A 22147-nucleotide genomic window follows, 5' to 3' on the forward strand; every position below is an offset into this window, starting at 1 on the left:
CTGTCCTGGAGTGCTGAAATGGGCAGCAAGAAAGATAAATTCATTTTAGCTGTTTTTTTTTTTTTTCCAAAGGTATCTTCCAGCCCCTCCTCCAACATCGACCCAGGCAACTATGGTGAAGTGCATGATCTGATCACCCAGATACCCTCTCAAGTGCAGATACAAGATATTACTAAGGAGCTACACTGCCCACTGTGTAATGATTGGTTCCGTGATCCATTGATGCTAAGCTGTGGCCACAACTTCTGCCAGGCTTGTATCCAAAACTTTTGGAAGCAGCAAGCAAAGGAAACATTCTGTCCTGAGTGTAAGATGCTATGTCAATATAGCAACTGTACATTCAACCTTGTGCTAGAGAAGCTGGTAGAGAAGATTAAGAAGCTACCCTTACTCAAGGGCCATCCACAGTGCCCAGAGCATGGAGAGAACCTGAAACTATTCAGTAAGCCAGATGGGAAACTGATCTGCTTTCAATGCAAAGATGCTCGGTTGTCTGTGGGGCAGTCTAAAGATTTCCTGCAGATCTCTGATGCTGTCACTTTCTTCATGGTGGGTGAGCCCTGGGCCTTGAATAATGCCTTAGGAGAGCTGGGAAAAATCTTTTGTAGGGTTTCTTCTTTTTTCAGCCCCACCCCTCTATTCAGATGATTATTAGTAAGCTTAGAAAATACAACATATCTTGCAACGTTCTTTCTCTAGAGTTGCTGATGATAGGAAAGAACAGTGGAGTAGCTCTAAGCCTACTCCCCCCTCCCCCAATCAAATATTTACTTACACTCTGCAATGACAGCACTCTACTAGACACTGGGTAGAATGTGGATGTACAAGATATTGCTCTTGTTATAAAAGTCTTGAAATTTAGGCAAGTTCAAAATGAATAAAACAACAGAAGCAAGACATTCTACTATTGAGAGCTAAATTTCATCACATTTGTAATATTCATAAATGTTTAGAATTTCAGAGAAGATTAGAGAAAACTGAAATAGGGGATGTGTGGTGAAGGAAAGCTTGAATTGGGAAATCATTTGCATTTTAATGGGCAGAAATGGGAAATGAGTGCTCTAAGTGATAATAATGTAAGTAAAAGTAGAGACAGTGAGAACAGTATAACTTCTAGAGTAGAAGATGTAGAGTTCTATTACCTTCTTCAACCCCCTACAGTAAGCTAATAAGAGCATAAAACTGAATTTTTCTGCTGCTTGTTATATTCTTCACAATTCTTAGAAGAGACAGGAATTGTAGTTCAGGGTAAAGGAAAGATTTTTGCAGCAAGAGCTTGCTTTTTTTTTTTTTTTCTTCTCACACTCTGGGGCTTTAGGAGAGATGTCCCTATGGTCCTTCATCTCCCAAGTTAGTGTGGATTAAGTCTGTGTGGTATTCCCAGGAGGAGCTCACCATCCACCAGGGTCAACTGGAGACAACACTGAAGGAACTTCAGTCTCTGAAGAATATGCAGAAAGATGCAATTGCTGCTTACAAGGTGAGAAGCAGGGTAGAGGGGCTATGAGATAGACCTGGAACACTTTCCTTGTAACTTCAGCCATGTGAGTGTAAAGGATACACTAAATGGCACCTGGGCTATAGCATTGGAAAATGGATACTGTAGGATGGAAGGAAATACAGCAGTGAAGTAAGTTCTCAATGGTTCTTCAACAGAGAGAGCACACTGAACTTTCCCATTATATGCTGATCCTTCTTACGTCCCCATCCTTAGGTGATTGTTCTGGGTTTGTGATCTGTCTGGTCTTCCCTTTATATATGGCAAAATAAGGAATTTATCAGAAAAATGCACTAAGGATTACTATGTCCAAAGAAATACCTTTCTTTTGAGTTTACAATCAGGCTACCTCTGATTGAAGGTCTCTTGGATTGCTGGTTTTTATCATCTGATTTGATCTTTCCTAGCTCCCCTCAAACTAAATAAATAAACTATTGCTGTTTTATATATACAGGGGATCTAGGACAATTAATAGTTAGAAACTTGGCAAAGCAGTCCCTGGGTTAGGGGGCTAAACTGGGAGTTCTGTTTCTTCATTAATTATTCTATGGAGGAGGGTATTCTCTGGCATTTGGCATTGTACAGAAATATGCACAATGAGAGAAAGAAGAAGGATAGATGGAAATAATGTCTCCAGAGAATGTTGTTTCTGTTGTAAGAGTTCCTAGTTCAGCTATTACAGTCAACATTCATTCATTACAAAAAAAATTATTGAGTGGGTAAGGCATTATACTAGATACTATATTACACTAGGGCGGGAAACGGATTAATGGGATTGAGTGATCCCATCAATAGCAATAAAATGACAACTGTGATAATTACTATGAATGAAGGTAAAGCGTGCTACAAGAGCATATACATGAAGAACTAATTTAGGCTAGGGAAAGGGTATTCTCTGAAGAAATCACCTATTAAAAACTGAGAACCAGGGGCACCTGGGTGGCTCAGTCAGTTAAGTGTCCGACTTCAGCTCAGGTCATGAGCTCACTATTTGTGAGTTTGAGCCCCACATTGGGCTCTGTGCTGACAGCTCAGAGCCTGGAGCCTCCTTCAGATTCTGTGTCTCCCCCTCTCTCTGCCCCTCCCATGCTCATGCTCTGTCTTTCTCTGTCTCTCAATAATAAATGAACATTACAAAAATTTTTTTAATTGAGAACTGAAGGATAAGTAACTTAGCCAAGGGAACTGATTGAGAGGAATATGAAGGAAGTGGCCTGGAGAAGAATGTTCTATGAAGAGCAAAGAACATATGGAAAAGTCCTGATAGGAAACTAGTTGCTATATTAAATAGAGAGAAGCTAATAAAATTAGATCATGGTAAGCAAAATGAGATTGAAGAGGTGGATATGGGCCCAATTATGTGGGCCCTGGGAGATAAATTAGGAATTTTGAACTTCATCCTATGAATAATGAGAAGGCATTAAAGGGTTTAGATAGGACATGATTTCATCTTATTTTGAAAATATCAATCCAGTGGCTGTGAGAAGAGAGACAATGACAGGATAATGGTTAGAAGGCTACTGCAGTAATCCCAGAGAATAGTGAGAGTGGCTTGGACAAGAGAAGCAGTGGAGATAGAAATAAACAGCTTTGGCATATACTTTGGAGATTGAAAAAAAAAAAAAACCTGGATGTAGTGACTGATTAGATGTGAGGGGTGAGTGGAAATGTCAAATAGGTAGTTGGATACAGGAATCTAGACCTTGGAAGTTGGTCTAGGATGGAAATAAGTCAGCATACAGACTGATTTAAATCTGTGTGAGAAGAGGAGATTACCTAGAAAGAGAATGTAGAATGAGAAGGGGAAAGAGCCCAGGAAAAAAAATCAAATAACTCTAATATTCAGAGCGTGGTTAGAGGATACAAAACCAACAAATAAGACTGAGAATAGTAGTGAAATAGGCAAAAGGAAGACTGGAGATGTGTGAGCTAGAGGACAGAGTGAATTTTAAGTGTGCCATTATAATGATGGACCATAGAATCCAACCTGGACAAAAGGGGACATGGAGACAGAGAAGATGAACAGAAATGGAGGGGGTCAATGAATAAGAGGTTTCAATGATACCCAATAATTGTTTCTATAGAGGTATCTGACTAAGTGAGCATAATAAGTTAATTTTGGGGTTCCTGGGTATCTCAGTTGGTTAAGCGTCGACTCTTGATTTTGGCTCAGGTCATGACCTCATGGTTTGTGAGCTGAAGCCCCACATTAGGCTTTGTGCTGCCAGCATGTGGAGCCTGCTTGGAATTCTCTCTCTCCTCTCTCTCTGTCCCTTCCCCTGCTCGTGATCGTGCACGCGCTTTCTCTCTCAAAATAAATAAATAAACTTAAAAAAAATTTTTTTTAAAGAGTTAATTTTGGAGGTAGTGAAATGGCTGGGGATGATAAAGTCCCGTGTGATTAAAAGAATGAGTAGATACAGGGGAGATCACTAGAAATGATGAGGATAGGATCTGAGAAGCCTGGATGTCAGATGGTTCACTGCTCAGGATGTTGCAGTTACCTGAGAAAAAGGGTGTTAAGTGTAGCAGTTATCAATTTCAGTGCTTCAGACAATGTCCATCTCCTGCTTCTTCTATGTTGTCTTGGTAGCAGAAGTGGCATCCACCCTCCCCTGAGCTCTGATTTCTAGATAAGAATAGTTCTTTCAGCCTCGTTATGGCCCCAGTCTGACAGCATCACTTGGTAGACACTGGTTTGTACTTCTGGGTAGGAAAGTACTATCATTCATTGCAGGATGTTTAACTAATTAATTAACCCCGCAGCCTTATATGGCATTGGTTACCACCTCAGTACTGTAATAGGAACCTAAAGACCACTTTTGATGATTTCCTTCCTAAACTATTAAACTGACAGAAAAACAAAGTAAATCTCCCAAAGGATTCCTATTAGTATGGTTAAGTGATGATACTCAAGAGTCATTTTTATGCATTTTCCTGTTATGGTATTTCCCGCATTGTGTGAGTATTGATGGTGTGAGCCCCCATCCCCAAGAGCTAGTCTCAGTAATTACCATGGTGATGATCATGGAGGTTTCCAGGAAAACAAGCTACATCTGCAGCAACACATCTCCTTGGAGTTTCTAAAGCTACATCAGTTCCTGCACAGCAAAGAAAAGAACATTTTAAATGAGCTCCGAGAAGAGGGGAAAGCCTTGAACGAGGATATGGAGCTGAATCTGAACCAGCTTCAGGAACAGTGTCTCCTAGCCAAGGAGATGTTGGTGAGCATCCAGGCACGGATGGAACAGCAGGATCCCTTCAACTTCCTCAAAGTAAGACTCCATATTAACATAATTATGGGTACACCAGTTAGGGGAAAGAGGGCTGGAAAAGACATAGAAGCAGCTTTTCCCCACCAGGAGGGGAAAAAAAAGAACTGCTGTAGTGCTTTTAAGATTTTCTGGGAGAAATGCAGAAGGCTACTTTTGCCTTACACTCAGTATAAAGCTTTGCCTTCACCCTCCTAAAAAAAGATAATAAATGCCCTTAGTAATGGTATCTATTAATATTTTAATGTTTCTTCATAAAGAATTTTGAAGATTTGTTTCTCAAAAATAAGAATGTTGAAACTTAGATTGGCTTTCAATTGACCTGTTTGAAAGGTGTTTGCCAATATTTACTATCTGAAGCTTCACCTCCGAAGTGTCATTGATTATCACCTTAGCACTCAGAAGTTTACTTAGCCAGAGTAAGAGAAAGTGGCTTTGGGTCTGGAAAACCTACACTATTTTTCTCCTGAGACCATTTGGCAGTATAGGTAGAAATAGCCTAGCTATTAATTTCTCCCCTTGTTTCATGTAAAAGGCAACACTAGAAAATCAGAATAAGATAAGGCCAGTTTATCCTGGGTTAGATGAAGGATACCGATCAGAAAAGATATATGGAGGTTGGGATGAATTGGAATGGCAACATCTGCACAGAATCTCAGTATTGATGATAAAATTCTGGTGGTGGCCAGTACCACCAAAGAAATTTCTGGAGTTGATGAGCAGGCATCTAATTTCTTTATTGCTCCTTTTCTCTTCTAGGATATCACATCTCTCTTGGATAGGTAAGTGTTTCTATATGGTATTAATATCCTTCCTCCAGTTCCTGGAGGATGTCTAAGAATAAGTGATTTATGTCCCCTGCAGCTTGGAACAAGGAACAAAGGTGCTGATACCCAGAGAGCTTATCTCCAGAAAGTTGAACCCAGGCCTGTACAAAGGTCCCATCCAGTACATGATGTGGAGGGAAATGCAATCCTCTCTCTCTCCAGGTATCAGAGGGTCATAGCTATTGGTTCCTGGGTCTCCTAATCTCTGTTTCTTCTGTGGGAACTCTTCTGTGGCCCTAATTAGTACAGTAAAACCTTGGATTGCAAGTAACTTGTTCAGTGAGTATTCTGCAAGACAAGCAAACATTTCTAATAAATTTTAACTTGATAAACAAGTGATGTCTTGCAATATGAGTAGTACGTGACACCAAATGTCACATGATCATAACTAAACCAATGGTTTCTCTCTCTCTCCTGTGTCTCTCTCTCTGTGGGATTGTGAGCAATTGTCAGTGCAATGCCACATTTCCATGAAATCCTCAAAAGGAGGCAAAAGCAAGTGTTATTGGATAGGTTCCTTGTTAAAGTTGCACGAAAAGAAAGACTCCGTTGAGCCAATAGATAGCAGTGATTCTGTTAGTGATAGTGAAAGTTGTCCTACACAATAACCCTTCCCTTGTTTCCCTCACACCAGCCATGAAGGTTTTCAAAGGTAAATGCGGGTTAATTTGTTTATTTGTCTTTATGTTTTGTATTTTTTAAGTTTATTTTTCAGAGAGACAGAGACAGTGTGAGTGGGGGAGGGATAGAGAGAGAGGGGGAGAAAGAATCCCAAGCAGGCTCTGCACTGCAAAACAGACACCAAAGGGAGAGAGAGAGAGAGAAAATTCCAAGCAGGCTCCTCCCTGTCAGCACAGAGCCCAATGTGGGGCCCCAACCCACAAACCATGAGATGATGACCTGATCTGAAGTCAGATGCTTAACTGACTGAGCCACCCAGGCGTCTCCCCACTGGTGTATTTTTAAATTTCAGTTATTGAGTTCTTCATCTCTGATTTTTTATATTTTCTATGTCTTTGTTGAAAGTCTCACCGAGATTCTCCACTCTTAAGTCCAATGAGTATCTTATGACCATTACTTTGAATTCTTTGCCAGGCATATTGTTTATTTCCATTTAATTTAGCTCTTTTGTGGTGATTTTGTCCTGTTCTTTCTTCTTCTTCTTTTTTTCTTTTTAAGTTTTATTTATTTAAGTAATCTCCACACCCAACACAGAGCTTGAGCTCATGACTCCAAGATGAAGAACTGTACATTCTTCTGAATGAGCCAGCCAGGCACCCCTGTCCTATTCTTTCATTTAGGACACATTCCTCTGTCTCCTCATTTTGTCTAACTTTCTGTGTTTGTTTCTATGTATTAGTAAAGTCAGTTATGTCTCCTGATCTTGAAAGTAGAGGTCTTCTTCTTAGAAGTCCTGTGGTGGCCTGTAGCACAATATCCCCTGTTTACCAGAAGCAGGAGCTTCAGGGGTGTCTCCTATGGGGGTGCACCCCATTATTGTGGCTGAGCCTCATTTGCTTTCAGTTCAGTTGTCTTCATAGGCCCACTTTGCCCATTGTGGGCTGGGTTTGGCCCCTGTGATGTTAAGAGGCCAGTCTGGGGCCATCATGGGCTTGTAGTTGGGCAGTGTCAGCAGTCAGATCAGATGCCTGCCTTCAGCCTGTTTGCCAGGGCTGTGGTTGCACTGAATTTTAGGGTGCTCTCCCTGCCTTGTCCCCTGAGAGGCTTTTGTTGGTGGGTGGGGCCTGCAGTCAGGCTAGATGTCTTCTGGGGCTACAGACACACTGATTGACAGGGCATTCTCTGCACTGCCAGTTACAAGGTTTGGCTGCTGGGACTGTAAGTTTACTGGTGTGTGTTGTTATCTTCCAATAAGGGCAATTTTAAATGAGTGGAATTTGGAGCGGGGGTGCCTGGGTGGCTCAGTCAGTTAAGCCTCTGACTCTTGACTTTGGCTTAGGTCATGATCTCATGGTTCATGAATTTGAGCCCTGAATTGGGCTCTGCACTGACAGCGGGGAGCCTGCTTGGGATTCTCTGTCTCCTCTTTCTCTGCCCCTCCCCAACTTATGCACGTGCTCTCTCTCTCAAAAAGAAATAAACAAAACAAAACAAAACAAAAAATGGAAGAAGGAAAAAGAAATAACCTGAAACTTAAAAAAATAAGTAAATAAAGGGGTGGAATGGGTAGAAGTTATACTGTGAAGGGTTCAGGAGGGATTTGGAATGAGGCAGTAGTGAAGGGAATAGATCACTCACTTGCGAAGGTTCACTAAGAAGGGAGGATGTGAACATGGCAGCAGAGTTAAAAGAGGACTTAAAAAAAATTATTTTAAGTAATCTCTACACCCAACGTGAGGCTTGAACCCATGACCCTGAGATCAAGAGTTGCATGCTCTTCTGACTGAATCAGCCAGGCACCCCAAAAGAGGACATTTATAAAAAAAATTTTTAAATGTTTATTTATTTTTGAGAGACACAGTAACAGAGTGAGAGCAGGGGAGGGGCAGAGAGAGAGGGAGACACAGAATCTAAAGCAGGCTCCAGGCACTGGGCTATCAGCACAGAGCCCAACATGGGGCTTGAACCCACCAACTGTGAGATCATGACCTGAGCCAAAGCTGGCCGCTTAACTGACTGAGCCACCCAGGCGCCCCAAAAGAGGGCTTTCTAAAACAGACTGAGGGAAAACAGCCTAAAGAAAGGCAGAAACCAATGGTATAAGACTGTGGATAACTGGTGGTAGTAGGGAAGAGTGAGTGAGATCTAGAAAGAGAAGTACTGACTTTCCTCAGTTTCCTCTGAAAATGGAGAGGAGATAAAATAGTAAAGGCAAACAATTTTCATCAGATGGAACTTGCAGTAGACATGGGACGAAATGAGGGATCCCTGTAAGATGTACTATAATTTCTCTATGAAGCAGGAGAAGAAGTCATCTGCTGGCAGTGAGGAAGGAACAGATGTTTGAGGAGAGAGCCAAAAGTCTGAAATTGCTATGAGAAACTGGAGAGAGTTTGATTTAGGAAATACAGTAGGGGTGATGGTCGAGCACAGAGTGGAAATAATGAATCTGTAATAATATCTACACATGTACAATTTTGTGATTTTCCTCCAGCAGTGGTCAGGAATTGGCATTTGAATTTTGACAGCTGGATAGATCCAGAGTTGGAGAGTTACATGACAAATGCTGCAGATACAAGATTAAAAATGATAAGGTTATTGGCAATAAAGCTGCCAATACTAAGCAGTTTAGGGAAGGATTTTAAGCCAGAAGGCAGACAGATCAGGATAGTAAGGAGAAATGAGGCACTAGAGTTGTTAATGAAGTCAAGTAATGGTTGTAGGGGGAGATGAGAGTGAGAAAATAAAATATAAGAGAACGGGATATCTGAGTTTAAGATTTTAGAGAATGGAGTCAGAAATCACTAGCAGTAAAGCCAAGGACGTACAAGAAAGGAAAAATGGCTATATCGAAAGGATAGTGAAATCCCTTGAGATGATGAGCTGGAGTTGGGATAGTGGTGTACAGTTAATCCAAAGCGCAGAGAATATAATCAGGAAGTCTGTACATAACAACATCAAATAGAGATAGAGAGTAATATGAGATGTAATGACAAGAACCTCAAAAGAAGAGTGATTTTTACATGAGGATAAGGATTAGAGTAAGGGTCTAGAAGTGGGGGTGGTGGCTCCTGGATCTCTGGCTCTGAATTTAGAAAACTAATAGTTTCATGGACTTTTCAAGTTGTATTTTTTGAAGAAGAAATAGGTTTCTGTTAAAGTAAGGAGGTGATAAGAGAATTCTGTAGAGTGGGGATACTGGAGAGTTACTTAGGGAGGGAGTTCTGAAGGGCAGAGTGGAAAGAGTTTGGTAGGAGCAATGGGAGGATGGGTGAAGGTACAGGAAGCAAAGAACAGAATAGTGGGGATAAGAGTACATGGAGGGTAAATCATTGGATGGGTCTACGTTATGGGTTTTGGCCAAGGATAACAGGAATATGAAACATGGTGGAATTAGTTAATGTCAAGGATTCAAATGGAACTTTGAAGTTTGTTTATTTATTTAACAAATAGTTACTTGAATACCCAGGAACAGTTCCCAATTTTGAAGGTATGTAAGGAAATAAGACAGATGAAGTCCCATCCTGTCAGAGATTACAGTCTAATGGAGGAAATGGACAATGGTAACAGTAAGTAATGTCACACAGTGATAACCATTGTCAAGAAAGTCAAGTAAGGTACATTCAGTAAGTATTTACGAGCAAAAAGAAAGATAGGGTACAGACAGTGATGAATAGATGAACATGCTATTTTAGACAGAAGGGCCAGAAAAAAACCTCTTTGAAGAGGTAACTCCCCCTCCCTATGTTTCACTGTGGATATTTCCAAACATACAGAAAAGCTTAAAGAATTTTATAGTGAACGTCACTATACCTACCTAGATTCTATCACTAACATCTTACTGAACTTGCATTAACAAAGGCTGGAATAAGGTGAAGGAGTGAACCACATGGGGAAAGAGTGTTTTAGGACAAGGAAAGAAAGTGTAAAGGCCCTAAAATCTGAATGAGTTTGATACATTCAAGGAACAGCCAAAAGCAAAAGTGATTGGATCAAAGTAAATAAGGGAGATGTGTATTAGGAGATGAGGTCACAGAGGTAGGTAAATCATGTAGGTCCTGTTTGCTCTGTAAGGACTCTGGATTTTATCTTGGGAGTGATGGAAAGTGTAAGAGTTGAGTAGGAGAACTGGATGATCTCATTCATATTATGGCAGAATAGGTTGCGGATGGGCAAGAGTGGAGACAGGACAGTTAAAAAGCTATTGCAAATAGTTCCAGGCCAGCAGTATTTAAGAAATCATCTGTCTCTATATTATGAGTAGGTTCAGATTACATTTTAAAGGTGGAGCTGACACAGAATTTACTGTTGGGTTGAATATGGTATGAGAAGAAAAGAGTGAAGGCAAAGCTGACTCCTAGGAATCTTCAGAGCTATGGCAGGTTGAGTTAGCTGGAGGGGTCAGAGGCTTGATGACAAAAGCAGACTAGGTTCTAAAAAGGTTGGTAAGAAGTCTGGATGATACTTCCAAAGAAATCCAGTCCTTGCATTGGAAAGAGCAACAACTTAAGGTAAATGGGGATATGGGAGGGAGGGAAGATTCAGCCTATATGAAAAAAGTCAGGATTCTACAAAGTCCCTTGTTGGAAAAGAAATCCTTGGGATGATAAAAAATAAGACTCTGGCTTTTCTGGGAAGAGAGAGCTGGACTGGATTGATCTCACTTCCAAGGATAAATAAATCCATTAACAACAAATGTATGCATGTATGTATCTGTGTCCTTTATGTGAACATATTGTCTTTATGTTTCCTTTATCAAATTTTGTGCCAAGGTTTGATTATCTTACAACTAAAATTTGTGTTTTCTTGCTGACATGCTTCCAACATCTCTTCATTTAGAAATTCCTTTTTATACTGCTGTCCACTTACTTGTCTAAACCAATGGTTATCAAATGGCCTGTGATGAGGACCAGTTTTTTTAATGTTTATTTATTTTTGAGAGAGAGAGAGAGCAAGTGGAGGAGGGACCACGAGGATGGGGAACAGAGGATCTGAAGTGGGCTCCGCGCTGACAGCTTCAGCACTGACAGCAACGAGTCCAGGGCTCAAAATCACAAAATGCCAGATCACAACCTTAGCCCAAGTTGGAAACTCAGTCGATTGAGCCAGGTGCCCCAGGTGCCCCAAGGACCAGGTTTTAAAATCTCAACCTGTCATAGACTGATGTGTTTGTGGAACAGAGTATAAATTAATTACCTGAAAAAGTGGAATTTAAGAAAATTACGAAGTACAAGACTGGTTGTTTAATTATTAGATTCAACTGACATAAAATTACTGTCAGATTGCTATGAAAATTTCTAAGAGCTTAACTCTTAATTTCTGTACTATTTTGTCCCAGACTGGTAACCAAACACTCTGAATAGCAGTGGCATAAACCACTCCACATCTCAAAAGTCCCATTATCTATTAAGCCAAATGTAAACTTCTCACCACTGTCCTCTAAACCCTTACCAGTTAGCTCAGACTTACCTGCCTGTAACAGGCAAGCCCTTACCTTCCCTCCCACATAAGCTACTGTTTTTATTCCTTTCTTGCCTTTGTTTACTCAATACATCCAGAATATATCTCACAGATGTTATATCATAACTGAAATGTTTTTTGTCCTTAGAAAGTTCTCCCAGAACAAACTTACCTAATTTTTATCCCATCAGCATTTGTATTTTCTTACATTTGGTCGAACATATTAATATTATTTGTATTGTTTTCTTTGTTACAGCATAAAGTGGTTCAGAGTAAAGTCAGATTTTTACCACAAATTAAAAGATATCTAGAATACAGCCACATGGGTATAAAACAATAAAAAGTATTTAAGTGATTACCTGCCTACGAGTATATGTACATGGGAAGATAAATTACTGGTGTCTGTGTAAATACTGTCTTTTACTTGGGGAATTTATATTCATCCATTTTCTCCCTATCCCTGCTTTATTTTCTTACTAGGCCTATCTCCATTAACTCTGGACCCTAAAACAGCTCACCCAAATCTGATGCTCTCCAAAAATCAAACCAGTGTGTGGCATGGTGACATTAAGCAGGTAATGCCTGATGATCCAGAGAGGTTTGACTCAAGTGTGGCTGTGCTGGGCTCAAAAGGCTTCACATCTGGGAAGTGGTACTGGGAAGTGGATGTGTCAAAGAAGACAAAGTGGACAGTTGGAGTCGTCAGAGAATCCATCATTCGGAAGGGCAGCTGTCCTCTAACTCCTGAGCAAGGATTCTGGCTTTTAAGACTAAGGAACCAAACTGATCTAAAGGCTCTAGATTTGCCTTCATGCAGTCTGAAACTGACTAACAACCTCAACAAGGTGGGAATATACCTGGATTATGAAGGAGGACAGGTGTCCTTCTACAATGCTAAAACCATGACCCACATTTACACCTTCAGTAGCACTTTCATGGAGAAACTTTATCCCTACTTCTGTCCTTGCCTTAATGATGGTGGAGAGAATAAAGAACCATTGCATATCTTACATCCACAGTAATTACTCATACTATTGTGTAAATTCAGAGCGTTATTAAAGAGGTATTGAAATAGTTTACCAGTCTCACTGGTTTCTCTTCCCAATTTATGAGGAACTCTGGAATAATGAAGGAAAGATTCACAAACTAAATTCCATTCTCAGTGTCTTAAGTGGATTTCACTGAAGCTTTTCAAGATGTCATTCTAATTCTCTGGGGTCTTCTATGACAGGAGCCACTCTTCACGAGAATGATCATCACACTATTGTTACTGGAGCAAATCGCAACTTGAGTTTTGATGCTTGGAAACCCTTTTCAAACATGCCCAGAAATTCTATTATGCTGTCATTATTCTCAGCACAAGACTCTTAGTAGATAAATTTTCAGATGTGTACTCTTCTTCCTATTTAATTATCTTTTAATATACAATTTGCAATACAGTTCTTTTCTAGAACTTGTTACCATAGTTTTTAAAAAACTGCTCCAGAAATTTATAGAAAAAATAGGAAACGGTCTGGGCTAGTTTATAATCTTGTCTCGAATTCTCTCAAGATAGTTTTTGGTCCAATGAGCCTGACTCTCTTGGTCTCTTTTTCTTGCTTTAATCTACCTTCGGGAGTACTTGTTCCATACTCAAATACATTTAAGTATTTCAGAGTACTTTTGACTATGTCCTTTTCATCATTCCTGCCTATAATTTATTTATTTATTATGATTTTTTAATGTTTATTTACTTATTTTGAGAGAGAGCGAGCAAGTGGGAGAAGGAGCAGAGAGGAGAGAGAAAAAAAAAGAGGTTCATCTAAGGATGAATCCTAATCAGGCTCTGCATTAACAGCATGGATCCTGATGCGGGGTCTGATCCCACAAACCATGAGATCATGACCAGAGCCAAAATCAAGAGTTGGACGCTCAAATGACTGAACCCGCCAGACTCCCCTCATCATTCCTGCCTATAATTTAAATATTAATACTTTTTATATTATTCTCTCTAGTATATTCATCCTCCAGTGTGTTCCTTCTAAGTCTAAAGCTCTTAGCATCACTCATCTCAGCAGTACTCTTGATGAACCATCCCTTCTTTTCCTTTGAAGTCCCATCTAACTGGGCTTCATCCTCTATATCTAAAAGGCTTTTTTGGAGGGGGAGGGAGGTTATTTAGGACCTGCAGTACTGGCCCTTTAAAATTACAATTAGCACAGCTCTTTGGCAGGGTAAAAGCCCCCTGTCTTATCAATCACATTGGGAAGGACACACACATGCCATAGGTAATATTCCTGCAGTGTTGGCAATACATATACAATATAATCATATTATAGCTGCTGAATTGGGTAAACAGTCATGACATTATGATGGTTATTTTTAAGAAATTACTTAAAACAAATAAGTCCCTTTCAATCAGAATGTAATAAGGACTTGTTTTGTGCCTGAAACCTCACTAGATTTTTTGAAGCATGAACCCCAATGTTTATAGCAGTGCTATCAACAATAGCCAAATTATGGAAAGAGCCCAAATGTCCCTTAACTGATGAATGGATAAAGCAGATGTGATAAATACACACACACACACACACAATGGAATAGTACTCAGCGATGAAAAAGAATGAAATCTTGCCATTTGCAACAACATGGATGGGACCAGAGGGTATTATGCTAAGCAAAATAGTCAGAGAAAGACAGATATCATATTATTTCACTCATATGCGGAATTTGAGAAATCAACAGATGAATATAGGGGAAGGGAAGGAAAAATAAGATAAAAACAGGGAGGCAAACCGTAAGAGACTCTCAAATACAGAGAACAAACTGAGGGTTGATAGAGGGGAGGTGGATGGAGGGATGGGTTGAATGTGTGATGGGCATTAAGGAGGGCACTTTTGGGGATGAGCACTGGGTGTCATATGTAAGAGATACATCGCTGGGTTCTATCCCTGAAGCTAAGACTATACTGTATGTTAACTAACTTGAATTTAAATTAAAAAAAAAAAAAAAGTTCATTTAAGGAGACTTAAATTCAGAAGCTTGGACCCCACCCAAGACCAACTAAATCAAAATCTCTAGCAGGTGGAGTCTGGGCATTTATAGGTCTAAAAGATCTCAGATAAAGAGCAGCTGGCTGGCTCAGTTGATGGAGTGTATGACTCTTGATTTCAGGGTTGTAAGTTCAAGACCCACATTGGCTGTAGAGATTACTTAAAGATAAAATCTCTTAAAAATGTAAATAAAGGGGCGCCTGGATGGCTCAGTCGGTTGGGCGTCTGACTTTGGGTCAGGTCATGATCTCGCGGTCGGTGAGTTCGGGCCCCGCATCGGGCTCTGGGCTGACAGCTCAAAGCCTGGAGCCCGTTTCGGATTCTGTGTCTCCCTCTCTCTCTGACCCTCCCCTGCTCATGCTCTGTCTCTGTCTGTCTCAAAAATAAATAAATGTTAAAAAAAAAAGTTAAAAAAAGTAAATAAAAATAAAAGCTCTCAGGTGATTTTAATGTCAGCTAGGACAGAGAACTATTGAACTAACGAAACTTTTTTTCATCTTTATTTAGAAAAATTCATGGCGAGTGGTGGGGGGCGCCTGGGTGGCTCAGTCGGTTGAGCGTCCAACTTTGGCTCAGGTCATGATCTCGTGGTCTGTGGGTTCCAGCCCCGCGTCAGGCTCTGTGCTGACAGCTCAGAGCCTGGAGGCCTGCTTTGGATTAAGTGTCTCCCTCTCTCTCTGCCCCTCCCCCGCTCATGCTCTGTCTCTCTCTCTCTCTCTCTCTCTCTGTCAAAAATAAATAAACATTAAAAAAAATTTTTAAAAGAAAAATTCATGGGGGGCACCTGGGTGGTTCAGTTGGTTGAATGTCTGACTTCCGCTCAGATCATGATCTCACAGTTTGTGAGTTCGAGCCCCACATTAGGCTCCTGCTGTCAGTATGGAGTCCACTTTGGATCCTCTGTCCCCCTCTCTTTCTGCCCCTCCCCCACTTGCGCGCGCACACACTCTCTCTCTCTCTCTCTCTCTCTCTCTCAAAAATAAACATTAAAAAAATTTTTAAAAAAAGAAAAATTCAAACTTATAGAAAAACTGCACATTTGTATGATAAACTCTCCTATATTCTCCACCCAGATTTATCAATTATTAGTATTTTGCCACATTTTCTTATTCACTCTCCCTCACATCCATCCCATATGATTTTGGGTGTATAGTGTATAGTATGGCTAATGTTATTATTGCTGAGCAACTTCAGATTAAGTTACAGGCATTAGGACTCTTATTCCTAAATACTTCAGCAAGTATCTCATACAAACCAAGACACTCTCTTTTTTTTTTTTTTTTTTAAAGTAAGCTCTTTGCCCAATGTGGGGCTTGAACTCACAATCCCGAGACCAAGAGTCACATACTCTAACTAAGACAGCCAGGTGCCCCGAAGGTACTCTTTTACATAAACACAGTACTAAATTATCATATTCAGAAAATTTAACATTGACCTGGTACTACTTACTAGCTAATATATAGTCCATATTCAAGAAGTAAATATTTCCTTTTTTAAAAAGTAATTCTTTTTTTAGATGTTTTTATTTATTTGTTTATTTATTTATTTATTTAATTAGAGAGGAAGGGAGGGAGGGAGAATCCCAAACAGGCTCCATGCTGTCGGAACAGAGCCTGACTTAGGGTTCCAACTAACAAACCATGAGATCATGACCTGAGCTGAAATCAAGAGTCTGATGCTTAACTGACTGGGCTACCCAGGTGCCCAAGAAGTAAAGTTTTGATTTTAGACACAGTGGTAGAGAATTTCAATTAGTATGACAAAGAGTTTGAGGGATAAAATGGGGCCTAGCTCCTATCCATTAAGTCATATATAGAGTTCTAGATCATTGGTATCTGAAGTCTGTCCTTGGGGATAGACAAGTACTATAGAATTCGGAGAAAGGGAAGGTCAATATTTACCAAAATAGAAGGAGAAAATTCTAAAGACAAGTTACACTTACGTTGGAGATAATAAAAGATGACTAGGAATGAATTAAAATTCTAATCTGAATTTGGAAAATATATTTCTTAAAAATGTTTTTTTTGTGGTGATGGTGGCATAGTTATATAAATATACTAGAAATTAGTGAACAGTACACTAATAATGGGCAGATTTTATGGAATGTATATTATACCACAATAAAATAAAGCTGTTTATTAAAAAAGAGAAAGAAAAAAATGAGTATTTTTTTTCAAAGGATAGACCACAGGTGTATACATATTTTCCACTATCTGTAAGTATTCACTTTAATACTTTTTCTAACATACTACCTCACCTCTCCAGCATTTATCTTAACATAGATGACACAAATTTATTTTCCCAGTTTCCCCAGATAATTGGTTATTCTGTACTGAATAATTTGAACAATCCTTCTATGTAGAACTCAGATTATAATTAAAACCTTCTATGCGTATGAATCATAAAACACCAATATGAGACTTCCCTGCTAGAAAGAGATTCTGAATGTTATTCACTGAGAAGTGTGATTAGGGCTATATTATTTTATCCCAGGCTACAAATGAGACTGCTAGTAACAAAATATGAAGTACAAGGTAAAGTAGAAGGTAAAGTCAGTATGTTAGGATTCACTGAGGTGAGAACCTTAAAAGGAGAACACCTTGCACTTTTCTGTGACTAACTGACTTTTAAAATAGCAGTGTTGATATCATTGCACAGTTGTATAATGTAGCTATGCTACAGGAGAAGAAAAAGTTAGTAATACTGGATTACCAAGTATTTCCAAGGAAAAGATGCTCTGAACAAACTTATTTTTCAGATGAGTAAATGTGATTTACTTAATGCCAAGTATCTGTTTAACTACTTTAGATAAATCCTCCTGGGGCGCCTGGGTGGCTCAGTTGGTTAAGCGGCCGACTTCGGCTCGGGTCATGATCTCGCGGTCCGTGAATTCGAGCCCTGCGTCGGGCTCTGTGCTGACAGCTCAGAGCCTGGAGCCTGTTTCCGATTCTGTGTCTCCCTCTCTCTGACCCTCTCCCGTTCATGTTCTGTCTCTCTCTGTCTCAAAAATGAATAAACGTTAAAAAAAAAATCCTCCTAAGTTGACTTACTTTCTTGATTATTTTTAAAAATTAAATTATAAAATACACACAAGAGAGTGTATATAACATATGCGTAATTTAGAGAATAATAAAAAAAAAAAAAACCTCCCACTAATTGACCATCTAGTTTTGGAAATAGAATACCATCAAAACCTTTTAAGGCCCCCTGTGTGCCTCTCTTGGCTCTGGGGTAATCATTATCCTACATTTTGTATCTGGTTTTTTACTTTTTGAAAATAATTCATAGCTATATTTTCAACAAATGTACTATTTTAGTTCTTTCTATATACTACATATATATGTATCCCTAAAAAGGAAGTTTCATTATGCCTGTTTTTTGTACTTTAAATGAATGGAATCATGTTGTATGTATTCCTTATGTTTTTCAAAATTCAAAATTATGTTGTATTCCATTTTATGAAACTACAACAGTTTAAATACCCTAGCTACTGTTGATAAATAAGTGGTTGTTTCTAGTTTTGTTTTTGGTTGTTGCTGTTACTTTAGTAACAATGTCGCCATAAACATTGTACAAAGTATAAGGGTAAACAGCAACAAGAGTTTCTCAAGGTATATATCTAATAAATGCTAACATAGGGTATGCACATCTTCAAGTAAGGAGTGCTGAATTGTTGGTCAAAGTGACTGCCAATTTACATTCCCACTCCAAGTGGGAGTTCCCATTACTATATGTCTTTGCTAACTCAATTTTTATCAGTAAAGTGGGTACATAATGGTATCTTGTAGTTTTAGTTTGCATTTCCCTAATTATCCCCATGGTTGAGAATATTTTTCTAAGTTTACTGGCCACTTAATTTTCTTCTATGAAATGTCTATTCAGGTGTTTGCCCATATTTTCCATTGTGCTGTTTCTCTCTTATTGATTCATAGGGTTACGTTTGTGTTCTAGATACCCATCCTTTGTTGGTTATTCACACTGCAAATATCTTCTTTTTATTTGTTGTAATTTTTTTAAATGTTTATTTGAGAGAGAGAGAGAGAGCACGAGTGGAGGAGGGGCAGAGAGAGAGGGAGACACAGAATCCGAAGCAGGCTCCAGGCTCTGAGCTGTCAGCACAGAGCGTGACCGGGGCCCGAACTCACAAACCACGAGATCGTGACCTAAGCTGAAGCCAGATGCTTAACCGACTAGGCCACCCAGCCACCCCAATTATACTGCAAATATCTTCTAATGGTTAATACTTGTGTCTGTTAAAAAATTATTCTCGGGGCGCCTGGGTGTCGCAGTCGGTTAAGCGTCCGACTTCAGCCAGGTCGCGATCTCGCGGTCCGTGAGCTCGAGCCCCGCGTCGGGCTCTGGGCTGATGGCTCAGAGCCTGGAGCCTGTTTCCGATTCTGTGACTCCCTCTCTCTCTGCCCCTCCCCCGTTCATGCTCTGTCTCTCTCTGTCCCAAAAATAAACGTTGAAAAAAAAAATTAAAAAAAAAATTATTCTCAAAAAAAAAAAAAATTATTCTCTACTCAGAGGACCAAGAGATATTCTCCCCTGTTTTATTCATATGTTTTAAAAAGTTTTGCCTTTCCTATTTAAGTGCTTAATAGTTCAGTCAACTAGAAAGTACCAAGTAAACATTACCATGCGCCTAACAACATGATTTCAACATATATAAAGAAAAAATTAACAAGAAATCCATAAATCCACAAAGGAGATTTTAATATGCTCCATTTAGTAATTGGCAGAAAAACGTGACAATATGATGAATAAACTTGACCCAATGAACATATGCAGAATGCTGTACCCAACACTCAGAATATTCTTTGCAAACACAAACATAACACTGACCATACACTTCAATCATAAGGGAAATTTCAACAAATTTCAAGGATTATAAGCATATAGGCTATATTCTTTTATCTTAATGCATTTAAACCAGGAATCATTAACAATAGCTAACTAAATAAATAATCACGTGTTTGGAAACTTTAAAGTATTTTAAATAACCCATGGATCAGATAACATATTAGAAGGCTGAAAATATGTTGAATTGAACAATAAAAAATGACAACTTGAAAACTGTGGCACGGCACACAGTTTCAAGGAAATTTATAGCCTTATCTGCACATATTAGGAAATAAAAGAATGAAAATCACTCCTCTTTCAAGAAATTAATAGAACAGCAATTCAAAACCAAAGAAATTATAAAACCAGAAATTAATGGCATAGAGAAGAAACACATAAAAGAGTATCAACAAAGAGCCACAAGTTTGTTCTTTGAAAAGGCTAATAAAATTGACAAACTTCTGGTGAGACTAAGAAATAAAAAGGCACAAATAGCTAATAACAGAAATGAATAAGGAGCCATTGTTACAGAACCTGCAGGCATTAAAAAAGATAGTAAAATGTTTTATAGGCTTTATATCAGTATTTTTGAGAGTTTCGATTTAATGGACCCAACACCAGGAAAATAGACTTTATCAAAAGTGATGCAAGGAAGCGAAGTGTGGTGGTGGTGGAAACTGTAAAAGAAAAACATAATTTTGAAAAAACCGGAAATTTCGGCACCGGTGAAATTTGACAACATTAAAGAATTAGTATTTTTAAGTGTGATAATGGTATTGTGGTTTTGCTTTTTTGAAACTCCTTATCTTTAGATATTGTAACTGAAACACTTATAAATGAAATGATACAATGAGTTTTGCTGCAAAATAATGCTTGATGCCACAGAACCTGTGCCCATGCCTGTAACAATAGCACAGTAACTTGAATACTGAGGGTTTAAAACTCACCAACGTGACTAGGCGCTCTCCGCAATGTCAGGGGAAAGCTGAACGGTCTCTCCAACAGCCGCACACCAGTCAGCTCTCCAGCAGTGCCAGCCGGACGCCTCACCTTCCTGCCGCAGGCTTTTCCCGCCCATTACTCTGAGAACCAATCATTGAGCGTGGCTTTGTACCTCGGACCAATCAGCGATTCCCGGTAGGCCCCGCCCCCACATCCCCGAAAGCAGCCGGACGCCATGTTTCAGGGGCAGCGGGGTTGGTTTTGCCGCAGCGTCGGCGGAGAACTGAGGCAGTTCTGGGGTAGGCAGCTGGGCGGAAGGGGTGGGTGAGGTGGTGAACTGAGCATCCCTTCTCGCTCTGGTGCTTTGGTCCCAGGGTAGTTGCTAGGCTCACCTTGTGCTCTTACCTCCACAGTGGCCGAAGGGGGCTCCATCAGCGACCCGAGGGCCGCCGACTTCCTGTTCAGCTGTGATGCCTCCCACCCAGACACGCTGAGGTACCTGAAGGCCACCTGGCAGTGCCTGTTGGGTCACGATGAGTCAGCAGCTGGCGTTGGAAGTTGCAGGCCCCTAATAAATATCGATCACAGGAATAGACTGGAAATGAGCAAGTTTTCAGCCCTAGACGGGAAGCGGGGAGGGATATAAATGACCTTTCTCTTCTTTCCGACACAGCGACATGGCCTCCTACTTGGTTCACGAGTCCGCCCAAGTTCCAGGGTTACGTTTCCAGCTGTCTCTCCCACAAGTTTACGTGGTGCCTTGAAGGCCCATCACATTCAATATGTTTAAACCAAATCTCCTGATTGTCCCCTCACACCTGCACCAAGTCCTGTGCTCTCAAACTGAAAACCATAGGAGTTTCTTGGAAATAACTCCACCCCATTAATCGGTCAGTGGCCAAACACGTACCCTGTGGTCACGTACCCTGTAAAAGTTCTTCGTACTCACTGCAACCACCTTCGCACACGCCCTCATTACCTCTGGCATGGAATGTAACAGTAGCTTTCAGACCGGTTGCTCTGCCTCCAATCTGCCCACCTACGACCCCCCTTCACATTGCTGTTCCATTATGTTTACAAAGCAGAAGTCTGGTCACCACCCTGGCTGCCCCCCACCCCACTCTCTTATTCCCCAGTGTCCTAATTGCCCACACCTAATTATCCCTACTTTCACTCATTTATTCTTTCTTTTGAAAGGTTGAATACATTCTTCTTTTTTTTTTTTAATTTTTTTAACGTTTTTTATTTATTTTTGAGACAGAGAGAGACAGAGCATGAACGGGGGAAGGGCAGAGAGGGAGGGAGACACAGAATCGGAAGCAGGCTCCAGGCTCCGAGCCATCAGCCCAGAGCCCGACGTGGGGCTCGAACTCACGGACCGTGAGATCGTGACCCGAGCTGAAGTCGGCTGCTTAACCGACTGAGCCACCCAGGCGCCCCAATTCTTCTTTATTTTATAACCTAAAATATCTCCCTTTCTTTCTCCTAGGATATATCAGAGCCTTGATTACATAGAAGATAATGCTACAGTTTTTCATGCCTACTATCTCTCTGCAGTAGCTAATGCTGAAGTAAAAAATTCGGTGGCTTTAGGTCACTTCATTCTTCCTCCTGCATGCCTGCAAAAAGGTTAGCAAAGATCAGTCATCCAAT

General features: G+C 40.1%; 2 protein-coding genes across 6 annotated transcripts in view; both read left to right on the forward strand.

The window, feature by feature from the left end:
• TRIM69 (tripartite motif containing 69) overlaps positions 1-12755 on the forward strand; it is a 45873-nt gene extending 33118 nt beyond the window's left edge. The window contains exons 2-7 of one of the 4 annotated variants that reach the window (XM_025919583.2): positions 73-549; positions 1319-1480; positions 4540-4773; positions 5530-5552; positions 5635-5759; positions 12159-12755. In XM_025919583.2, coding sequence (XP_025775368.2) covers positions 73-549; positions 1319-1480; positions 4540-4773; positions 5530-5552; positions 5635-5759; positions 12159-12700 — 1563 coding nt within the window. In that variant the 3' untranslated portion in view covers positions 12701-12755. The remainder of the gene's footprint in view (positions 1-72; positions 550-1318; positions 1481-4539; positions 4774-5529; positions 5553-5634; positions 5760-12158) is intronic. The other 3 variants (XM_086710582.1, XM_086710583.1, XM_086710584.1) reach the window with 3 other exon arrangements.
• A 7952-nt stretch (positions 12756-20707) lies between these two features.
• TERB2 (telomere repeat binding bouquet formation protein 2) overlaps positions 20708-22147 on the forward strand; it is a 35858-nt gene continuing 34418 nt past the window's right edge. For both annotated transcript variants that reach the window (XM_086710585.1, XM_025919992.2), the window contains exons 1-3: positions 20708-20793; positions 20908-20989; positions 21984-22123. In XM_086710585.1, the coding sequence (XP_086566711.1) occupies positions 20730-20793; positions 20908-20989; positions 21984-22123 (286 nt within the window). In that variant the 5' untranslated portion in view covers positions 20708-20729. The remainder of the gene's footprint in view (positions 20794-20907; positions 20990-21983; positions 22124-22147) is intronic.

The sequence above is a fragment of the Puma concolor genome, chromosome B3 (genome assembly GCF_028749965.1).
Source record: "Puma concolor isolate L17-30 chromosome B3, mPumCon1.1.hap2, whole genome shotgun sequence".
NCBI lineage: Eukaryota > Metazoa > Chordata > Mammalia > Carnivora > Felidae > Puma > Puma concolor.